At 42.0% G+C, this 24,265-nt stretch overlaps 1 protein-coding gene across 4 annotated transcripts in view; it reads right to left on the reverse strand.

The window, feature by feature from the left end:
- Positions 1 to 600: 600 nt before the first annotated feature.
- The window catches only part of MCCC2 (methylcrotonoyl-CoA carboxylase 2), an 88,624-nt gene continuing 64,959 nt past the window's right edge, over positions 601 to 24,265 (reverse strand). For 3 of the 4 annotated variants that reach the window (XM_039545319.1, XM_039545318.1, XM_039545320.1), the window contains exons 14-17: positions 21,227 to 21,383; positions 20,266 to 20,380; positions 11,720 to 11,805; positions 601 to 1,008 (exon numbers count right to left, since the gene is read on the reverse strand). In XM_039545319.1, coding sequence (XP_039401253.1) covers positions 891 to 1,008; positions 11,720 to 11,805; positions 20,266 to 20,380; positions 21,227 to 21,383 — 476 coding nt within the window. In that variant the 3' untranslated portion in view covers positions 601 to 890. The remainder of the gene's footprint in view (positions 1,009 to 11,719; positions 11,806 to 20,265; positions 20,381 to 21,226; positions 21,384 to 24,265) is intronic. The other variant, XM_039545321.1, reaches the window with a different exon arrangement.

The raw sequence follows: 24,265 nt of genomic DNA on the forward strand, positions 1-24,265 counted from the left end.
GAAGTCTTCCCATGCAGAGCTGCTCACAGCGTCGGTATGTAACTGCAGCTGGATGTGTCCCTATTTGTATGTGTGCTAGAAGGGGCTTGAGAGCTTGTCAGCAATACAGTGTAAAGGGAGCCTGGGCTGGTGGGTCAGGCGCGCTCAGTGATACCCCAGTTCCAGATGGCCGTCACAGAGGGGTCTTAGGCACCTGAGAAAGTGGTCCAGTTTTCAAAAGTGCTGTGCATCAACAACACCCACTGACACCAATATGCCTTTGCTAGCTCTCCCAACAAGTTTAATGCAGCTTGGCTAGCATCCATCAGATTCACTGTTAATTGTTTAAATTTCAGGTGATAATACAGAAAAGTAATGTATGTCGGGGGGAAAAGACAACAGAGAAAGACCAGAATGCCAATGATTAATAGGTACACAATATACAATTTCATGCTGTCTTGTGCCCGTTGGCTGTCTTCACTGTAATTCTCTTCGCAGAAAAGTAGAATATGTGGCAGTGGAGGGGAGGTGGTTTGTCTGACTGCAAGAGTAACTTCTACATTTTGGAGGTAAAATGTGGATTTAAAAGGAGCAAACACAGAGAAACACCAGAAACAGAACTCATTTCATGGATGTAATTTTAATGGTTAAGAGATTATAGCGATGATTCTCTGACAAACAGATCTAGCTTAATGCTGATAGTTACAATTTATTCACCCAAATGCCAGATTCAGTATTACAGAAATGATGTATAGACTGATCCCAGATGATATTAAAAAAAATACTCAAGCATGGTATGAAAATTGTTATATCAAAAATCTAAATGTATGAACTCCTCAGAATTACCTGTGTACATTTGATCTTTAATCTTGATTAAAAATGTACAAGGGTGTTCTGAAAAGTCATTTAGATCACATCCTGAAAACTCCAAATTCTGTCCTCTTGGTGGGTGCATTTAGTGCTGCGCTAAGACTCAGACCCAAAACAAGTCTTGTATCAGCGGGGTCAATAATTCCATCGTCCCATAATCTGAAATTAGACCAAACAATAAAAGAAGAATTATATAACAGTTTACAAGAGATAGGCTTTCCGACACATGGAAGTAAATACATATTTCTATTGGAGGGAGTGGATAAAAAAAGGGCCAAATTCTGATTTAAGACAATTGAGCTACTTCGTATTTACTCTGATACAACAAAGCAAAATATTGTGCCTACTTTTTTATTATTTGTATAATTTTTCTTCTAGATTTAACTATACAGTTCTAAATAAATGAGTAGAATAATCTTTACCTACTTTAACTGGGATTATTCAGACTGAATAATCAGTATGAAAATGGCATCTTAAATTATCAGTATGAAAATGGCATCTTAAATTCAAGAGAAAAAATGTCATGAGAAATAAATGGAAAAGATCTCAATGTCATGAAAATGGCTCCCCATCCTGTTGGTAACTATATTCTAAAAAGTAAATTAACATCATTAATAAACGTTATTTGGCTTATCTTAGCTGTCAACTCAAGATGTTTAGTTATGAAAGCACAAGGATTTAAAGTGCTGGAGTATTTTTTTTTATGGACTGCCAACAATTATTTCACTAATCTTCTTTACTGAAGTCTATTTCTAAACAGTTGTAAATTAATCTGTGCCATAGTGAAGTCCCTGAAAGCAATGAATTCATAAAGCTATGCCACAGTAACAAAAAAAACCCCTCTGAATTCCAAACAACTAACTCCCCAATTGACAGACACTTCTGCACCTGCTTAATATTAAGCATGCAAGCAGCCCAATTGAAGTTAAGCACACATGGGACTGTTTGCACGGTCAGTGCCAAAAGAGTTCCATCCAGGGGTGGCTCCAGGCCCCAGCACGCCAAGCGCGTGCTTGGGGCGGCATGCCGCAGGGGGTGCTCTGCTGGTCGCCAGGAGGGCGGCAGGCGGCTCCGGTGGACCTCCCGCAGGCGTGCCTGTGGAGGGTCCGCTGGTCCCGTGGCTTCGGTGGAGCCGCGGGACCAGTGGACCCTCCGCAGGCACGCCTGCAGGAGGTCCACCAAAGCCGCGGGACCAGCGGACCCCTCCGCAGGCACGCCTGCGGGAGGTCCACCGGAGCCACGGGACCAGTGACCGGCAGAGCGCCCCCTGCGGCATGCTGCCGTGCTTGAGGCGGCAAAATGTCTAGAGCCGCCCCTGGTTCCATCTCGCTTCAAATGAACTCCATAGCAAAAATTCCAAAAGTCCTAAAAATTGTATATGTTGTACAGCTACCTTCCCTAGCCACTTTGTTTAGAACCAGATCCTGAAGTCCTAAATATCTTAAAAAAAAAAAAAAAAAAAAAAAAAATTCCCTTCCTCATGCCCAAAGAGAACAACTTATTTTGCAATCTTTTCTGAGATTATTACATTGTTGTCATGTCTGACAATTTTATTCTGTGTCTTTAAAATTACTGCTCTGCTTTTGGTAAATTAGTTTTTGAAAGTGATGATCCTTTCGTGTTGTTTTAAAACAATGGGTAGCCAACACTGAATTTTTAATCAAGAACAAACATATTCTTCCCTTCTGGCTAAAATTTCAAGTTGTCAATTTTACACTGAGGATTACTTATTTTTAAAAATCAAATTACACAGGAAACAAAACATTTAGCACACTTATCTCAATAATAAAGAAGAGAATAAAGAGAACTGCATAGTGTATGTAAATAAGTACTCATGAGTCTTAGTCACCAAAAGAAGTTTGCAACAATTTTGTAAATTTGTTTTAGTTTAGCATTTGTTGTTAGCATCACTTTCACCAAGTCACAGCAAATAATTTTTAAAATATCTAATTACATTTTCTCTTTTACAACTTGGGTACACACAAAACAAGATATCCAGAAACTCACTTCTAGGATGCTCCCAAGAAACAAACTATATTAAAACCAACAAATATAAAAACTCAACAAACCTATTTTCCCTTCTCTGGATTTTCCAGTCTGAATCCTGTCCGCTCTGTTTGTCTCTATGGGTACATCTACATGACAGCAAGTCTCAGAACCCAGGTCAACTGACTCGTGCTCACAGAGCTCATGCTAAGGGACTAAAAATAGCCCCTTAGGGAGGAGCCCAGGTTCTGAAATCTGGAGAGGGAGGCAGGGCATCTGAGCCTAGCCCTCACCCGGAGCAGTAATATTTACATTGCTCTTTTTAGCTTGAGTCAGTTGACCTGGGCTCTGAGGGTCAAAAACAGACGACATATACCCTGAACCATCCGCGACAATGTTTTTGACCCTTCAGGCTTTGGGAGCTCAGCCAAGAATTCAAATGGTTTTCAGAGAGTGCAGGAACTGTGGGATAGCTACACTCGTCAGTCGCTCCTCCCTCTGTGAGCGTCTATTTGATTCTTTGGCTTTCTGGTACGCTTGCCTCAGCTCCTTAAGTTTCACGCAGCACTGTGTTGAGTCCCTGTTGTGGCCTCTGTCCATCATGGCCTTGGAGATTTTTTTCAAATGTTTTGGCATTTCGTCTTTTGGAACGGAGTTCTGATAGAACAGATTCATCTCCCCATACAGAGATCAGATTCAGTATCTCCCGTACGGTCCATGCTGGAGCTTTTTTGATTCTGGGACTGCATGGTCACCAGTGTTGATCAGCACTCCACACTGGGCAAAGAAGAAATGAAATTCAAAAGTTCGCAGGGCTTTTCCTGTCTACCTGGCCAGTGCATCTGAGTTCAGATTGCTGTCCAGAATGGTCACAATGGTGCACTGTGGGATAGCTCCCAGAGGCCAATACCGTCGAATTGCGGCCACACTAACCCTAATCCGAAATGGCAATACCGATTTCAGCACTATTCCCCTCGTTGGGGAGGAGTACAGATATCGATATTAAGAGCCCTTTATATCAAAATAAAGGGCTTCATTGTGTGGATGGGTGCAGCGTTAATTCGGTTTAACACTGCTAAATTCGAAATAAACTCGTAGTGTAGACCAGGCCGGAGACAAGTTTCCCTGGCATTTTTGTTTGGTTGGGTTTTTTGCCATGTAGATGTACCCTCTGGCTCCTATCCCGCAATGAGAGCTGCTAGCAGGCACTCTTATGTCCACATGGAGTCACACTAGCAGATCCTGTTGCAGGATAGCAACACACTGTCTGTGCTTGTTGTCATGTTGTCAGCACTTAGGATGTGATTCAGAAAAGCATCCCTACTCAGGAAAGCACTTAAGCATATATTTATGTCCTACTAAATTTGACAGAGTGTAAGCACATGCTTTGAGCTAAGTATGTGATTAAGTGCTTTTCTAAATTGGGGCTTTTAATAATAATCATTCATTAATTACAACCTTTTGGTGTATTTTAACAACAATATTACATGGAAAAATTAAGTGCTCAAATTAGGTGCTTTTTCTCCTTAAGCCACAGCAGTGAAACACAAAACAAAAGTATAATTAGAAAACTCTTGAGTTCAGAAGAGCTAGAGGACCAATCTAACTCCCACTGAAGTCAATAGCACTAGTGTTTCTATTAACTTTAATGGAAGTTATGTCAGGCCTTAAACTCTTCAGGAATAATGAGTGTGTCCCATATCTATGCATAAAACCCCAGTTTAAGAAAATGTCAGTGAGATCAATCTAAGATATACATGGCCAACATTTTGTAACATCAGAGAATACATGTTACCAAGAACACTTGAGCAGTTTTCACTACAAATTTCACATAAAAATGCATTAATAGAAACACAGAATATCAGGGTTGGAAGGGACCTCAAGAGGTCATCTAGTCCAACCTCCTGCTCAAAGCAGGACCAATCCCCAGACAGATTTTTGCCACAGATCCCTAAATGGCCCCCTCAAGGATTAAACTCACAACCCTGGGTTTAAGCTCAAACCACTGAGCTATCATTATTTTTATTGATTATTTTTATTACCCATTAGAACCTGATTTAGTTTTGATCAGCTTAATTTCTTGGCACAGTGGGATAATCATTGGGATATCTCAGTGAACTAGTTTCATGAGATCAAACCCTCAGTCACCCTGCTCTTCATAATCTTAAAAGGATAATAAAAATTAACTATTTATAGTGATTTCTCTTTGTTCTAAGTGTGATTTCATTTCAGTTTTCTGATAGTTACATGTTTGTTTGGTCCTTCTGGAAAGGTCCTGCAGTATTGAGATGTACCTCACTATTTGGTGCAATGATTTTTCAATCTCTTTTAGTAAAACCATCAAAATTGAATGAAATATTTCAATCCATTAAAGAGGTTTAATGTAACTGCATTTTTGTGGGATAAGTTATATTAAGAAAGTGTTGCTGGCCCAAAGCAATTAACCTCAGAAGTCCAGCCTTACAAAAGACTATTGCTGTAATAAAGACCTTTCAAAACTTTACACACCTTTTTTTTAATAGAATACTTGTTTTTTGTAATGACAAACTAGCTTTTATTGACAGCCTCAAAGATTTTACACTGTATAAGGTAAAGATTGCTTTGAAGGTCACCACTATCTTCTGCTTTTCTTTGTTTAAAGAAAACTGTCTTCTGTATTGGGACATAACATTAAACATCCTATTAAAAACCCAATGCTAGAACATGAATCACATCTATGTTCATAAAATATTCAGAACAGGGACTCTGAGTAAAAGAAACAAACAGACCAGAAAAGAAAATGGCCCATGTAATTTGTTACAATGTAAACTGATTAAACTCCATTTGGAAACCTGTAAGCAGATTAATATAGTTCATTAAAAAGGGAGCTGGCTAACGACTCTCGTTAATTAAGACTGTTCAGAGTGAAAGGTTCTGTTCAGACAATTGATTAAAATTTGATTAGAAAACACAACTAAGGGGAAATATATTGACATCCTGAAGATAACAAATTATAATTTATAAGCAAAATTGCATACACAAAGCAAATAGGGAAATATGCTTCCATTTTAAGACCATAAAAGCATTTTTCTTCTTTACTTTCAAATGTATTGCTCAAGGGCCTCAAAGCCCACAGAGGTCAATTGAATGCATCCCACTGACTTCAGTGGGCTTTGAATCAGGCCCCAAGAACATGGACAGAGACTATATAACTTCATACACATTTACCAACAGGACAGTGCAAGGTAGATTCAAACACTGCCTGTCTCATGCAGTGATCAAAACGAATTCAGACATTATCTCCACCTACAATCCCCTGCTCCCCTTACTGGAGGCATCTCATTGGTCTGAATAGCACAAGACAAAACCAGGCTTGGCAGAATCCAGTTTTAATTTCATGACCTGATGCCCAGCACTTGGCTGGGTTGATTCTCACTTGACTACCCCGGTGGCAAGACTGATTGCCATGTTTGGAGTCAGGAAGGAATTATCTCCTCCCAAAAAACTGACCATTGCACTGAGGAAGTGGGTTACTTTTCCTTCGTACACTGCAGCATGTGACATTCAGTAAACATATTGTTATGCCTGCATGCAAATTTGTTGGCTAATGGAAGCAAAGTGTCTCTAGCCCATACTTCATGCAGGGGAAATGTCAATTTCTGCAGTGCTTGTAATAATTACTCCTCGGGGAATTCTGTGCCACTGTGCATGCGCAGAATTCATGTCCTCTGCAGATTTCTTTGCTTTCCCGCAGAAAAAGGATTGTATGACAGGGAAGCAAAGGCAAGCTGCAAGAGCGGTCATGCACTCCTCCCTAGAGCACAAGTACATCGTTTCAGGCACCTGGAGCAGTCAGCGGAGAGGTAAATCACCGCAGGGCTGGGAACACCCCAGCCAGTGGCTCCTACCCAGTGCTGGGATCTGCTGCTAGTCCCAGCTGAGCTGGAGGAGGGAGAGGACAGGGCTTCCTCTTTCCCTGCAAAGAATAAATAGGGCTGTGTCAGACCCACCCCCAGAAACCTCCCCCCGGCTGAAGGAAGTTCAGCATCCTCCCCTGCTTCCTGCCCCTCTCTCCTCAGCCACAGGGGGAGGGGTCACTGTAGGAGGAGTTGCTCCCTCATCTGCCAACCCCCATGTATTCGACCTCCCATACCTGGACCCCCTGCCAAACCTCACCCTGTATACCCAGACCCCCCCTCAGCCCTCCATACCCGAACCCCACCCCACTGAACCTCAACCCCTGCACAGCTGGATCCTCCCTGCAACAAGACCTCCTGCCTCCAGACCCCCACCTCTGCACCCAGACCACCCCCCACTGAGTTCCCTGCACTCAAACCCCCACTCTGACAAGCCCCATCCCCCTGAGACCTCACATCCAGACCCCCACTCCACTGACTCGCAACTAGCTGCACCCAGACTCCCAAGCCCCACTCCCCCAGCACCCAGACCCCCATTGAGACTCCCCACCCAGACCCCCTGCTGAGCTCCAACCACCTTCACCTGGATGCCCCTGTAGAGTCCTATTGCCCCTCCACCTGAAACCCCCCCAATGAGCCTCTGTGCATCCAGATCCCTTCATGCCTAGACCCCTCACTGAGCTGCCTGCACCCAGATTGTCCCTCATAGAACCCTCTCACCCCAAACCTGGATTCCCGCACACTGAGCCCCTCCACACTTGGATCCTGCCTGGTTGAGCCTGCCTGCCCCACACCTGGTGCACCTGGCGCAGAAAGGCAGGGGCCCAGGATATTTCTGGGGCAGGCCCAGCCGCTGTGCTTTGTCAGGGTCGTGTGCAGCCTCACCACTGAGTCCGTGTCCCAGGGATGGGAGGGACTGCAGGGTGATCTCCCACCTTCATGCAGCCAATGGCCTGTGATCCCACTGCCATGCTGGAGCCTCTGCATTCATTTATTGACAAATAAAACTTGCAGAATTTTAAAATACTGTGCACAGAACTTTTAATTTTTTGGCACAGAATTTCCTCAGGAGTAAATAATAATTGATATCATTGGTGACTGGACTAGGCCACCAAACTGCAAAAATAGTAGTGTAAAGCTTAGAGTCTTAATCCAGTATTCCAAACTCTGAGATCTTACTGAGGAAAATGAAGTGTATGAAGGGAGTAGGCATACAATGACATGATTGGTGGGGACAGGTATGAATACTGGGCACAGTTAGAAGACAACTCTATTAAGGTGCACAATTCTTTCCATAGGAAAAAAAGAATAGGTGGGAATTGAGGGCTCCCAGACCATGTATACAGGGCCGGCTCCAGACCTCAGCGCGCCAAGCGCACGCTTGGGGCAGCGTGCCACGGGAGGGCGGCAGGCGGCTCCGGTGAGACATGCCTGCGGAGGGCCCGCTAGTCCCGTGGCTTCGGTGGAGCATCCGCAGGCGTGCCTGCGGGAGGTCCACCGGAGCCGCGGGACCGGCGACCGCCAGAGCGCCCCCCGCAGCGTGCCGCCCTGCTTGGGGCGACTCAATTCCTAGAGCCGCCCCTGCATGTATATTCAGGGTCTTAGACCAGATCTGCACTACAGACTTACATCGGTAGAACTACGTCACTCAGGGGTGTGAAAAATCCACATCCCTCAGCAACATCGTTATACTGACCTAACCTCCGGCGTAGACAGCGCTATGTTGGTGGGAGAGCTTCTTCCATCGACATAGCTACCGCCTCTCATGGAAAGGATTAAAATTACACTGACAGGAGAAGCTCTCCCATCAATGTAGGAGCGCCTTCACTTAAGCGCTACAGTAGTGCAGCTGTCCTGATGCAGCGTTTTAAGTGTAGGCCTGCCCTTAGACTGTAAGGTCTTCAGGCCAGACAAGGAACCTAACTTTAGGCGTCCTTTAAAAAAAAATCTTCACCTAATTCTTCAGTCAAGGGAGGGCAGATTGTTTGTTTGTTAATAAAATACTGTCCCAAAATGAGCTAGGAGCTTCACAGTCATAAAATAAGACAAGTGTCTGGCCTGAAAGTGTCTCCCACTGAAATTAGACCACTTATTTAGGTATCCAAATATGGGTTTGGGGCTTAAATTTTTCAAAATGACTAGTTATTTTAGGTAACCCAAGTTGCAGGAGCCTGACTTTCAGAAACTGCTGAGCACCCTTTAAGATGTCGCAAGCTAGGCACCCAAAAATCACTTGACACCCTTGAGAATGCAAACACCCATTTTTAAAAAGTGTGGGCCCTAGGCTAATATTTAAATCTCTCTCCTTACACGTAACTACTGCTCTAAATATTAACAATGAGCTGTGGGCTGTTTTGGGGAAAATTGAGTTGTTTTTTACATCACAACTGTACACATGTTGCACGCTTAATAAATCCAATAATTTTTCAGTCCTCAGTACAAAGAGATTATGAATGAGATTCCAGTGGATATTAACAAAATCAAAGAGTTCATTTTCTCCTCCAGGAGATTAAGGATTTGGTCTAAATACAGATACCCTGACTGTAATTTTTTAATGTAATTAGTTCAGTGAAAAATTCTTCTTCTTACAATCCAATCATAAAAAATTAAAACCCTTACTGTAATTTTTCTCTCTGCCTGAGGGATAAATCTGAGGCTTTGTAAGAGTGATATAGGTACAGATCCTCAACTGGTACAAACCAAACTAGCTCTACTGATTTAATGGAACCACACTGATTTACACCAGCTGAGGACCTGGTCCACAGTCTCTATCTACATTCAGAGCAAATCTTATAAAACTTCAATTGGGTAAAAAATAGATGAAGCGTGCAAGCTATCATGTCACCGATCAATACATATTAGTAATAGTTTATGACTTCATAAATAATACCCTAACCTGAGAGTAAAAAAACCAAACAAAACAGATTTCTTTGTGTCTACATAATGACTAGGAGTTGACATATGGATAGAGACTGCTTAAATATAGGAGCTTAATGCTTACAAACATCTGTTAACATACTTTTATAAAAGTGGTTAAACTGATCACATTTATAATTGTAACAATGCAAATTTACCCCTGCTGACAGAGTGTGTCTGGAATTAAAGAATTCTAAGCACACTCTGTGGATTTACCAAAAGAGAAACTTCTTGCTAACTTTTAGCATAGTCTATATCTTTATTCAAATGTAATCATTTATTTACTACCATAAGAAAAAGATGAAAGTAAATATAATACTTGGGGTCATTGCCATTAAAAATAATTTATAGAGTGGACAACAGTTCACTTAAGGTAGGGTGTAGGAATCACTGGTGAGAAAAGGGTAGGAGCAAATTACTTGAGTTTTAAGGAGAGATTTGAAGGAAGACACCAGGGGTCACAATATAGACCCACTACAGCTAGCTAGTTAATCAGAACTTGTAAGACTTAAGGAATAGACAATTAGATCTTGGAATAATGCTTGCTGTTATCTGTGGTGCAATTCTTTTTATAAGCTGTGTACATTGCCATTAGTGAAACTGAGAACAAGGAGAAGCAGGCAGCATGATGAGAGATAAGGCAAGCCAGGGAAGAAACTACAACAATACCATATAGCAAAAGAAAGAAAGAGAGACGGGTGTAAAGAATGGTTAGGAGTAGTGGAAATAGAAACAGAGGCCTGGTCTACACCTAAAAATTGGATTGACCTAGCTACGTCACTCACGACTGTGAAAAAATTTGTGCCCTGTGTGACATATTTGGTCTGCCTAACACCCAGTCTTCCGTTGACTTAACTATCGCCTCTCAGAGGAGTGGATTATGTATAATGATGGAAAAATAACCCTACATCACTGTAGCAAGTGTCTATGCTGTGGTGTTACAAAGCAAAGCTGCAATGCCATAGTTGTGTCACTGCAGCGTCTGTAGTGCAGACATAGTCAGAGATATAAGGAAAAATGATGTAGTATTTTGTAAGTAAAGCCAAAGAACTTGAATTTGATAGCATAAGGGTAAGGAACCCTTTAGAAGGATTCATGGGAGGACTGATGTGATCAGAAGATGATTTTCCTGTCAGCATTTTGACCATACCTGAGTGATGAGAGGCATGCAAGGGCGACAAAAATGATTTACAATAATAAATGCAACAGAAGATCAACACATGCACAAAATTTTAGTGGTGGCATCAGTAAAGAATTTGGTAACATCAAAAAAGTAGTATCAGTCATTATCAAGATGCTAAATATGGGGTTAGAAGTGGAGAGAAGTGTAAAAAATTTCACAAGATTGCAGTATATATGCTCACTATAAAAGGAAAAGAGAACATATTATTTGTATTTTAATGGTATGTGCCCTACTCCAGAATAGCGTGCCCATATACTTGATCACCTCACCTCAAGAAAGCTATAAAAAGGAATTAAAAAGAACCCAAGAATGACAAATAGTAACATGCTGAGGTTTACATGAAAAGGAAAGGAAGGTTGCAAAGACTATGATCATTTAGCCTGTAAGGGCATTTGACTTAAAAGGGATTTAACTTTGAATTAATAAAGCAACATCCATTTACCCAATGCACTAATAACCCGTGGAAGGTCAATACAAAACTGGACACAAAAAAAGTGGGTAAGTTTATCATCCTTGATGTTTATAGCTCTGCAAGCTACAATGATATAAAAAATCAAATGTCATGCTTCATAGGGTACTATGACCATCTGCAGGAATCTGTAAAGAATCTCCCTCTCCACCACAGCCCCACCTACATAGCAGTACACAACTAACTTGTGCATTCTGGAAACATACGCCTTCCTTTAAAGCATCAGGTACTGGCTGCTGTCAGAGACAAGATGGAACCATGGTTTGGATTGCATAGTACCTGTGGACACTGAACAAAACCCTTGCTCCACATTGTTTTAAACTGTGTGTAACTGGTCTGTTGTTCAGCATTAAGATCTAAAAGGTGTTAACACATTCTGGTTATATCATCAAGTTCTGGGAATAGTCATTTATATTTTACCTTGCACTGGAATAATAAGGGTTTCCCTCCTCTTCAAACCTCCTAATGATTGGCTCCTTCAAAGCTGCTTCATCTGCCTCAGATAACTGTAAGGAATAAAGCAAGTAACTGAACACTGTCTATACAAGAAATTCTTCAAAATACCTACTTACACAATGACATCAGATCCCCACCTCAAACAACAGCCAAGAAGTGACTTGCTAGACTATCTCCAGAGACAAGGTCTTTTATTGGGCCAACTACTGTTGGTGAGAGAGACAAGCTTTCGAACCACACACGGCTCTTCTTCAGATCTGGGAAAGTTACTCAGAGCATCACAGCCAAATGCGAGATGGAACAGACTGTTTAGCAAAAGTAAATAGCACATACAAAAAAAGGGGGTTAGTGGGTTACAGATTGTTGTAATAAGTCATAAATCCAGTGTCTCTGTTCAGTCCATGATTTTTAGAGAGTCTAGCGGAGTCATGAATTTAAGCTCCCAGGCTCATCTTTTGAAAGTGTTGTGCAGGTTTCCTTTGAGGATGAGAATGGATAGGTAAGATATAGAGTGATCACTTTGTGAAAAAAGTGTTCACGCACAGGTGATAGGATGTTTTTGTTTTTTATCATTTTCCTGTGTGAGTTCATTAGAGAGCATAGTGATTGACTCACTTAACCACAAAGTTGATATTGGGGCATTTAGGTATGCCACATATTGTAATTGGCATGTGTAGGATCCATGGATCTTGAGAGGTGTGTTGTGGGGGGGTACTGATCATTGTAGCAATGGAAATATGTCTACAGGTTTTTCTTCTGTTGTTCTGGCTGGGTTTGGTGCCGCTTTGAGTTGGTACGTCCTAGTCTGTGGGGAGCTTACATCTGATTATGAGCTTGGAGAAGTTGGAGGGCTGTTTGAAGGCCAGAAGTGGGGGTTCAAGAAAGATTTCTTTCAGGATGTGGTCCCCATTGAGTATGGGTTGTAGTTTGATGATACCCATATGAGTTACAGTATGGGGTGGGAAGTGACAACTATGGGTCGGAGGTTGGAAGGAGTTCTATTTCAGTATTGAAGCATGCTTCTCCCGGGCTATTTGGATGGCCCATTCTACTTTTGTGATCTACTTTTCTAGTGGAATGTCCTTGTTTGGTGACGGCAGTTTTAAATGTGTTAAGGTGTATATCCCAAACTTTCTCCTCAGAGCATATTCTGTGATATCTGAGTGCCTGGCTGTAGATAACAGATTTCTTGGTGTGTTTGGGGTGGTTACTAGATATATGAAGCAAGATGTGGTGATCTGTGGGTTTCTTGTATATGGTTGCCTGTCGGGTTTCATTGCTGAAGCTGATTGTGGTGTCCAGAAAGTTTATACTAGTGTGGGAGCGTCCCAGAGAGAGTTTAATGGATGGGTGGTGGTTGAAGAAGTCATGGTGGAAATCTAAGAGGGAGTTTAAGCGTCTGGCCAGGGGATGAAAATATTGTTTTTGTATCTCAGATATATCATTTGTTTCATGGTGCATTTGTCCAGAAATTCTTCTTCAAGGTGGCCCATGAAGAGGTTAGGATATTGGAAAGCCATCCTAGTATCCATGTCTGTTCTCATGGTTTGGAAAAAGTGTTTGCTATTGAACATAAAATTGTGATGGGTAAGGATGAAATGGATGAGTTTGGATATGTGTCTGGGGTGGATACCTGAGGGTTGTCCATTGTCTTGCAAATATTTGAGGTAGGCAGCTATGCTGTCATTCTGAGGGATGTTGGTGTATAGGGAAGTGACATCTATGGTGGAAAGGATGATGTTCTGAGGGAGGTTGCTAATGTTGCAGAGTTCGTGGAGGAAGTCAGCTGTATCCTGGAGGAAGCTGGCCCTTTAGGTGGTGGTTAGTTTGAGGATGGTTTATAAGAGTCCCACTATTCCTTCAGTAAGAGTGCCATGGCCAGATACAATGGGTCTGTCCGGGTTCCCTGGTCTGTGTATCTTGGGAAGCATGTAGAAGGTCCATGGGGTAGGTTCGTGGGTGATGAGTTAACAGAGTTTCTCCAGGAGCTGTTTGGGGAAGGATTTGATGATATCCTTAAGTTGCTGGGTAAATTGTGGTGCGGGGTCTTCTCTGAGTTCATTATAATAGGTAATTTCAGACAGTTGTTGGTTGGCCTCATTAACGCAGCATCATGGTTGAGGACTACAATGGCATCCCCTTTGTCTGCTAGTTTGATCACTATCTGGTACTTAGATTTCAGGGATTGAATGGTTAGCCTCTCGGCAGTGGAAAGATTATGTTTATTAAGGATTTCACAGTCAATTTTTTTTTCCTGAAACAATTAATTCAGTGATCAAGAGAGTGGTTTAATCTGCTCTGTGGTGTCCAGTCAGATGATTCTTTTTTCTTATGATTGTCAGAAGGGATGTGGTAATTGAGAGTGGTGTCGTCACTGTCATGAAAGAGTTCTTTGAGGCAGATACAATGGAAGAATTCTTCTAGTTCTCCACATGTTAGTATGATATCAGGTTCTGTAGTGGGGCAGAAGTACAGCTCCTTAGAGAGTAGAGATAATTCAGCTCCAGTGAGTGGTAGTCTTAATAAACTGATGAAGTTTGGGTGTCGTGTAGTGTCCATGTGTTGGGTATGGTGCCATGGTTTCTCCCAGAGTTGGTGTTCTGTGGGTTGTGGAGTAGTTGCAATTGGTTCCACTATTTATTTTTGTGTTGGATGGCTGTCACTGGGGGTGGGGTGAAGTCATAGTTGTTCTGGATTTCTTGCATGATTTCCAGGTAATAGTCTTGGATTTTTTCCTCAGGTGTGTCCTATGACTGTAGAGGTATTAATAGGCCACTCTACCTTGAATAGCCCCTTAGAATATGTGCTAACTACTTATGTAAGAATGGCCATACTGGGTCAAACCAAAGGTCCATCTAGCCCAGTATCCTGTCTTCTGACAGTGGCCAATGCCAGGTGCTTCAGAGGGAATGAACAGAACAGGTAATCATCAAGTGATCCATCCTCTGTTTCCCATTCCCAGCTTCTGGTAAACACAGGCTATGGACACCATCCCTGCCCATCCTGGCTAATAGCCACTGATGGACCTATCCTCCATGAACTTATCTAGTTCTCTTTTGAACCCTGTTACAGTCTTGGCCTTCACAACATCCTCTGGCAAGGCGTTCCACAGATTGACTGTGCATTGTGTGAAAAAATACTTCCTTTTGTTTGTTTTAAACTTGCTGCCTATTAATTTCATTTGGTGACCCCTAGTCCTTTTGTTATGAGAAGGAGTAAATAACACTTCCTTATTTACTTTCTCCAAACCAGTCATGATTTTATAGACTTCTATCATCTCCCCCCTTAGTGCAGCTCGAAAGCTTGTCACTCTCACCAACAGAAGTTGATTCAATAAAAAACATTACCTCACCCACCTTATCTCTCTAATATCCTAGGACCAACAGGGCTAGAATTACACTGCATAAACCATCTCCAGGCATTTTCCAACTTGCTCTACCCACAATTCTCAATTTAGCGTACCAAGTGACATGCATTAAAATTAAAACAGACACCTTGACAATTTTGGGGTACAAAAGGATAAAACAACTCTATCCTAATGCATGTCAAAAGATTCTAATAAAATCTCCATTTTCAGTTGCATATTGGTCATGTATTTAAGAGTTTTTAAGTGCTGTAATTTGAGATTAGCTATTTTAAAATTATTGAGGCTATTTTTTAAATGATAAATATAGTAAAATAAACCAGGTTGTGGACTTCTCTTTCAGCTGAGATTCTGCTTTAAGCCACCTTTGCACCCTCCTAACCATGGGCTGCTCCAGACACAATGTAATTTAAACAGCCCTGGGAGCTTAAATTATGGCAACCTCCCATACTGCAGTTCCAATATACACCTGCTATCCCAGTATGCCACCTACACCAGAGCTTGTGAGGGGATGCTTGGCAGGCAGCCTTACAGCTGTCATCTGCAGTGCCTGTAGTGGGGAAATCCTTCCTCGGCCAATCCAGGTCTTTTAGTCTGTCACTGCAGACCTTTCACATGGTCTAAAGGGACTAGGAATGGAAGGAGGATCTCACACCCCCTTTTTAAAAATCTTTCATTAAATATAAATATCAGGGTAAATTCTCAGCTGTCACAAATTGGTGTTGCTTCCTCAACGTCCATTAATGGGACTATTCTTACATTTAAAGTTAACCATGTATTTAAATTCTTTGTTGGATCAGCTGAGAATCTGGAACATTATTTAAAAAAAAAAAATTTTGCAAGCCATTACTTTGAAGCCATTACACCGTGCTTATGTTAATATTTTGACCATTTATTTATTTTCATATATATTTGCTTCTATCAATACACAATATTTTATTTCTTTTGAGCCCAACACTGCTGGAGTTCACTGCCTGTGAAATTAAGGGTAAGGATGAACCTAGCCACTTCTAGAAAGACCTTAAGATGCACTTCTTTGGCAAGATGTTCCCAAATGACTGAGATCCTGATCCAACAAAGCATTTATGCATTTGGTTATCTTTAAGCACGTCAGCAGTCCCATTAAAGTCAATGGTCCAGATTCTCTGCTGGCCTGAGCCTCGTGTAATCATTTGCACCAATGAAACTCAAGCACATGCTCAAATGCTTTGCTGAACTGGGGTGCCTGTCCTGGTTTCCTAGCTGACTGATATACTATAGGGGAGAATGGTTTTTGATCTCTTACTGTCATCTTGATATTCTTAATTTCAGCTTTGTAAGGCAACTATAGCATTTATTTGCTGCCAAATACTAATAAATACAAAGTTCTGGCTTTCCTTAACTATAACCACAAAAACATAAAATGACACTTATATCATGTCTCATTTGAGGTTCTGAAAACATTTTACAAGCTAACTTTAATTCAGTATCACAACTTCTCTTCATGGTATTATCTCTATTCTACAGATTGGGGAAAATGAGGCAAAGAGAGAGGAAGGGTGAATTTCACTCTACCCATATAGAGCCCAAGGATTCAGGCTATACGCAATTGGAATGCTAAGCAGATGGGGAGATAAAATCCACAAGTCTCATTATCCTGATCGTTATTCACAATAAAAAAACTCTGAGTATGAATATTACAATAAAAACACTTTAATGCAAAATATCAGTTTAATAAATAAGGAAAATGTTCATAGCCAATTACAATGTCCATTTTCTGCTTCATTATTAATATTGAGTTTCTACATTTGACTCCAAACTATTCTGTAATACACAAACAGATCATTTCACATCTAAGGATGTATTCAGTTTCCATGGCAACTATAGGTATCTCCCATTTCGTGTTAGTGATCAAGATGCCCTGACATAACCATAAGAAATATCATATAAAAACAGTCACAAGTGATGTTCTCAATTCCTTTGCCTATTTATTAAATCAAAACAATTGCAGGCTTATTTAAATACCACAAATTTCAAATGAAAATGGTGAAATCAGCCACTGCAAACATAATTGGAAAAAGACACTTTGTGCTCTCAGATATTTCTCTAATCGCCCACAGAGGGGGAATCTCCAAATGCTAAGATGAGGCAGGGCTGAGGATCTGGCCCTAGGGCCCAAAGAGAGAGAAAACCTGGAAAAAACATTTTTTTTCAAGTAATTGTCTCCTAAGTCAGTGGAAACAGGGCAAGTCACTTGCTATATGGAAGATGCAAGCACTAGCATTTCATGAACACCCGCTGCTAGTCAAACCACTGAGCAGCATTTACAGAACCCTTAAACTGTTAAGTGTCAGATTCATAGACTCCAAAGCCAGACAAGCCCATTGTGATAATCTTGGCTGACTTCCTGTATAAATAACGTCATAGAACTTCCCCAAAATAATCCCTGGAGCAGAGCTTTTAGAAAAACATCCTATCTTGATTTAAAAATTATCAGTGATGGGGAACCCACCACAACTCTTGGTAAATTGTTCCAATAGTTAATTACCTTCACTGTTAAAAATGCACACCTTATTTCCAGTCTGCATTTGTATAGCTTCAATTTTCAGCCATTAGATCGTATTCTACCTTTTTGTCTGCTAGATTGAAAAGCCCATTGTTCCCTATGTAGGTACTTATGAACTGATCAAGTTACCCCTTAACATTCTTTGTAAAGCTAGATAGACTGAGCTCTTTGAGTATATCACCATACGCATGTTTTCTAATCCTTTAATCATTCTTATGACTCGTCTCTGTTCCTTCTCCAGTTTAACATCTTTCTTGAATTTTGGACACCAGAACTGGACACATAGTATTCCAGCAGTGGTTACAGCAGTGCTACATGCAAAGATAAAATAACTCCTCCATCCCTACTCAAGAATCCCGTTTATGCATTCCAGGACTGCATTAGCCCTTTTGGCCACAGCATTGCACTGGGAGCTCACGTTTAGCTCATTATCCACCATGACCCTCAGATTTTTTTCAGTCACTACTTCCCAGGATAGAGTCCCCCATCCTGTAGCTATGGCCTACATACTTTGTTACTAAGTGCATACAATTACATTTAGCTACGTTAAAATGCAAGTTGTTTGCTTGAGTCCAGTTTATCAAGCAATCTAGATCACTCTGAATCAGAGACCTGTCCTCATCATTAATTACCACACCCCCAATCTTCATGTCATCTGCAAACTTTATCAATAATGATTTTATATTCTCTTCCAGGTCATATACAAAAATGTTAATAGCGTAGGCCAAGAACCAATCCCTGTGGGACCCCACTAGAAACGTACCCACTCGATGACCATTTCCCATTTACAATTACATATTGAGACCTATCAGTTAGACAGCTTTTAATCCATTTAATGGGCCCCATGTGAATTTTATATTGTTCTAGTTCTTTAATCAAAATGTTGTGATATAGCACTCTACCAGTTCAAAGGAAAGGTATTACAATGTGAGCCAGCTACAATGCAAGATTAGATGAGAATGATGGTACAAAAGGTAGACCGTGCCAAACCAACCTGATCTCCTTCTTTGAGAAGGTAACTGATTTCTTAGACAAAGGAAATGCGGTGGATCTAATTTACCTCAATTTCAGTAAGGCATCTGATACGGTTCCACATGGGGAATTATTAGCTAAATTGGAAAAGATGGGGATCAATAGGAAAACTGAAAAGTGAATAAGGAACTGGTTAAAGGGGAGACTACAATGGGTCGTACTGAAAGGTGAACTGTCAGGCTGGAGGGAGGTTACTAGTGAATTTCCTCAGGGATTGGTTTTGGGACCAATCTTATTTAATCTTTTTATTACTGACCTTGGTACAAAAAGTGGGAATGTGCTAATAAAGTTTGTGGATGACAGTATTGCCAGTCAGAGAAGGACCGGGATATTATACAGGAAGTTCTGGATGCCCTGGTAAACTGGACTAATAGTAATAGGATGAAATTTAATAGTGAAAAGTACAAGGTCATGCATTTAGGGATTAACAACAAGAATTTTTGTTATAAACTGGGGATGCATCATTTGGAAGTAACAGAGGAGGAGAAGGACCTTGGAGTATTGATTTATCACAGGATGACTATGAGCTGCCAATGTGATATGGCCGTGAAAACAGCTAATGCAGTCTTGGGATGCATCAGGCGAGGTATGTCCAGTAGAGATAAGGAGGTGTTAGTACCGTTATACAAAGCACTGGTGAGACCTCATCTGGAATACTGTGTGCAGTTCTGGTCTTCCATGTTTAAGAAGGATGAATTCAAACTGGTACAGAGAAGGGCTACTAGATGATCCGAGGAATGGAAAAACTGTCTTATGAAAGGAGACTCAAAGAGCTTGGCTTGTTTAGCCTAACCAAAAGAAGGCTGAGGGGAGATATGATTGCTCTCTATAAATATATCAGAGGGATAAATACCAGGGAGGGAGAGGAATTACTTAAACTTGGTACCAATGTGGATACAAGAACAAATTAATATAAACTGGAAATCAGGAAGTTTAGTCTTGAAATTAGACAAAGGTTTCTAACCATCAGAGGAGTGAAATTCTGGAACAAACTTCCAAGGGGAGCAGTGGGAGCAAAAGACATATCTGTCTTCAAGACTAAGCTTGATAAGTTTATAGAGGGGATGGTATGATGGGATAGCCTAATTTTGTCAATTAATTGATCTTTGACTATTAGCAGTAAATATGCCCAATGGGATCTGAGTTACTACAGAGAATTATTTCCCGGGTGTCTGGCTGGTGAGTCTTTCCCACATGCTCAGGGTTTAGCTGATCACCATATTTGGGGTCAGGAAGGAATTTTCCTCCAAGGCGGATTGGCTTTTCGCCTTCCTCTGCAGCGTGGGGCATGGGTCACTTGCTGGAGGATTCTCTGCATCTTGAAGTCTTTAAACCACGATTTGAGGACTTCAATAGCTCAGACATAGGTTAGGAGTTTGATACAGGAGTGGGTGGGTGAGATTCTGTGGACTGCATTGTGCAGGAGGTCAGACTAGACGATCATAATGGCCCCTTCTGACCTTAAAGTCTATGATTCTACCCATAATACCGGGGTAGGCCAAGAGTCTCTACTTTCATTTGGCATTTGCCTGGATCTTATCAGGGGTGAGCAGAAGAGAGTGACAGTACCTGTTTCCCCTCCCTTGCTTTTTGGTCCTTAGCTACTGTGGCCAGGACAGTTGCAGCTTGTTCTCCTCCCATCACTGAGATGCGAGCGTTTGGCCACATATAAAGAAATCTTGGACTGAAAGAATACAACATTAAACAAACTTAAAACAAAACACAAAGATCAGCTTTTTACCAGAGAATTAAAAATACACTGTTGAGGTAAATAATTCTGTTATTTGTATTGAGAGGGTTTATTTTAAAAGTGTAAATTAAGCTAGAACAATACTCCATTGTTTGTAACATCATGTTATAGGGTTAGAAAAATATGCTCCACTGTTTCCAATTTTAAAGGCTCTAGTATCTCCATTTCTTAAACATTTCTCTTCCATCCTCCCACCCTGAAAACAAACAAAAAAGCACAGAAGACAGAACAAATAAACCTGCCCCATGACTCTTTACTTTAGGTAACAACTGCAGCTTCAACAGAACCAGAGGCATTGATACCATCAAAAACACTATTTGAATAGTGTGAACAGAGACTAAAAAACTAACAATTTTTTTGGGTGGATCCTATAAACATTACTCATACAAACAGACCCCCTGCAGCCAATAGGACTTTCGCACAAATAAGAACTACTTGTCCAGCCCACTATGTTTGCTGTGGGATGCACAAAAAACAGCAGTCATTTTTCATTTTTTAGCAATGGAGAAATAGTTTTGTTTTGTTTTTTAAAAGTTAGCTATTTATCTTCCTGAGAATTTCCTCCACCACAAAATTTTAAGAATAGTTAAGTTATGAGCCTAACAATCTCCACAAGGTCCTACAGCTATTATTTACTTCTGGTCGCACCCACTGCGTGCAAGATGCTTTCTAAACAAAGGCAGCACAGTTTCTGTCAGAGTTAAAATTAATTTTTGGGTAATGGGATTTGAAAGTCATATGAAACCTTTACTTCCTATTATAATCAGGAGTAATACTTACCTATATGCCCTTCCACACATACCATAGTTTCCAGCACCATAGGATCCTCCAATAATTACTGTTATTTTAGGTACACTGGCACAGGCTACAGCAGTTACCATCTTGGCTCCATCCTTTGCTATTCCTCCAGCTTCATAATCTCTACCAACCATGAAACCTAATACATTTTAAGATGAACAAGATCTTTCAGTTGCTAACTACTAGCTATGCAGCACTCACTCAAACAAAACCATATTATTATAAATCATTGATGGGAATGGGCATATATGTTCAGACAAGCTGGTTTCTGACAATTGAGAGATACAGATAATATACACTAAGGCCTGGTCTACACTCCGCGTTTATACCGAATTTAGCAGCGTTAAACCGATTTTACGCTGCACTCGTCCACACAACGAAGCCCTTTATATCGATATAAAGGGCTCTTAAAACCGATATCTGTACTCCTCCCCGACGAGGGGAGTAGTGCTCAAATCGGTACTGCCATGTCGGATTAGGGTTAGTGTGGCCGCAATTTGACGGTATTGGCCTCCGGGAGCTATCCCACAGAGCACCATTGTGACCGCTCTGGAAAGCCATCTGAACTCAGATGCACTAGCCAGGTAGACAGGAAAAGCCCCGCGAACTTTTGAATTTCATTTCCTGTTTGGCCAGCATGGAGAGCTCACCAGCACAGGTGACCACGCAGAGCTCATCAGCACAGGTAACAATGCAGTCTCCTGAGAATTGAAAAAGAGCTCCAGCATGGACTGCACGGGAGGTACTGGATCTGATCGCTATATGGAGAGAGGATTCCATGCTAACAGAACTCCATTCCAAAAGACGAAATGAAAAAACATTTGGAAAAATTTCCAAGGCCATGATGCAGAGAGGCCACACCAGGGACTCAGTACAGTGCTGTGTGAAAGTTAAGGAGCTCAGACAAGCCTATCAGAAAACCAAAGCAGCAAATGGGAAGTCTGGGGCAGGGCCGAAAACATGCCGCTTCTACGCTGAGCTGCATGCAATTCTAGGGGGGTCCGCCACCACTACCCCACCCCTGTCCATGGATTCCGAGGTGGGGGTGGTAACGCAGCCATAGCTGAGGATTCTGTGGACGGGGAAGATGAGGAGGAAGAGGAGGACGAGCTTGTAGAGAGCACACAGCACTCCGTTCTCCCCAACAGCCAGGAGCTTTTTCTCACCCTGAAGGAATTACCCTCCCAAGCAACTATCCCAGACAATGAAGCCATGGAAGGGACCTCTGGTGAGTGTACCTTGTAAATATAAGACATGGTTTAAAAGTAAGCGTTTTTTAATGATTAATTTGCCCTGAGGACTTGGGATGCATTCGCGGCCAATACAGTTACTGGAAAAGTCTGTTAACATGTCTGGGGATGGAGCGGAAATCCTCCAGGGACATCTCCATGAAGCTCTCCTGGAGGTACTCCAAAAGCCTTTGCAGAAGGTTTCTGGGCAGCGCTGCTATATTCCGTCCTCCATGGTAGGACACTTGACCACGCCATTCATGTAGCAAGTAATCTGGTATCATTGCATGACAAAGGCTAGCTGCGTATGGTCCCGGTGATTGCTGGCATTCAAGAAACATCCGTTCTTTATCTCGCTGTGTTATCCTAGGAGAGTGATATCGTTCACGGTAACCTGGTTGAAATTCAGGAATTTAAGTAAGGGGACAGAGATGGCCATTCCTACTGGGCTGTTTGCCTGTTGCTTAAAAGAAATCCTTCCCTGCAGGTAGCCAAGCGGGGGGAAGGGGGGGGGCGCGATTGGCGCTGAGCTTTTCCGCATTTGGCTGGCAGGGATCTTTCCTGCTACCAGCCATGCGGTTGGGGGTGGTGGGAAGGGGGGTGTTTAGCAGTGATCTTCCATAATACCAGCCACGGGGTGGTTTCTGCTGCTGCACATTAACAGGAAAGAACCAGCACTCAACGGGCTTTGTTTGTTATTTGGGAAAGGAGGGCGCTGGATAGATGAAGGCTGCAGAAGACGAAAGATAATGGCTTACCATGGCCGCATGCAAGCCGAATTCTGCTGCCCGGACCTGCATCTGTGATCTGTAACACCAAAGGCGCAGGCACTCAATATTAAGATGCAAAATGCAACCTTGTAGTGAAAACACATGTGCTATGTAAGGTGAATAGTGTTGTTCACCGTGAAAGAGTATGACCATTGTTCTCTAAAATGTATCTTTTTAAATACTTCACACCCTTTTTTCCCTCCCTCATGCAGCTGCAAATTTTTCAAGCCTCCCTACTCTGTCCCGAAGGCTATCTCACATAAGGCGGTGGAAAAAAAAGACGCAAGGAGAAATGTTTTCTGAAATCATGGAAGTGACCCGCAGTGAAAGAGCTCATCTGAATGAGTGAAAGGACGTGGTAGCAAAGTACAGGAAAGATGCCAGTGACCGTGAGGACAGGAGGGACCAACGTGAGGACAGGAGGGACACTCGAGATGAGAGGAGAGATGCTCGAGATGAGAGGTGGCGGCAGGAAGATCAGCGGTGGCGGGATGCAACTCTGGAGCTGCTGCGTGATCAAACTGACATGCTCCGGTGTCTGGTGGAGCTTCAGGAACGGCAGCAGGATCACAGAGTGCTGCTGCAGCCCCTGTATAACCACTCTCCCCCCTCACCATGTTCCACATCCTCCTCACCCGCCAGACGAGTAAGAACTCATGGGGGTAGGCTCCGTGCACCCGCCCACTCCACCCCAGTGGACAGCCCAATCAAAAGGCTCTCATTATTATGAAATTTTTTTAGTGGCCTTTTCCTTCCCTACTATTCTCCTCCCAAATCCAACCCGGGCTACCCTGTCAGTTCTCTCCCTCATTTTATAATTAAGTAATAAAGAATACATGATTTTTAAACGAGAGTGACTTTATTTCCTTAGAAAGCAAGCTGTGATCGAAGGGAGGGTGGGTGGCTTACAGGGAATGAGTCAATCAAGGGGGTGGGGTTCATCAAGGAGAAAGATACACAACAGTCAGACTGTACCCTGGCCAGTGATGAAACTGGTTTTCAAAGCTTCTCTAATGCGCTGG

Source organism: Mauremys reevesii, linkage group 6 (assembly GCF_016161935.1).
Source record: "Mauremys reevesii isolate NIE-2019 linkage group 6, ASM1616193v1, whole genome shotgun sequence".
Taxonomy (NCBI): Eukaryota; Metazoa; Chordata; order Testudines; family Geoemydidae; genus Mauremys; species Mauremys reevesii.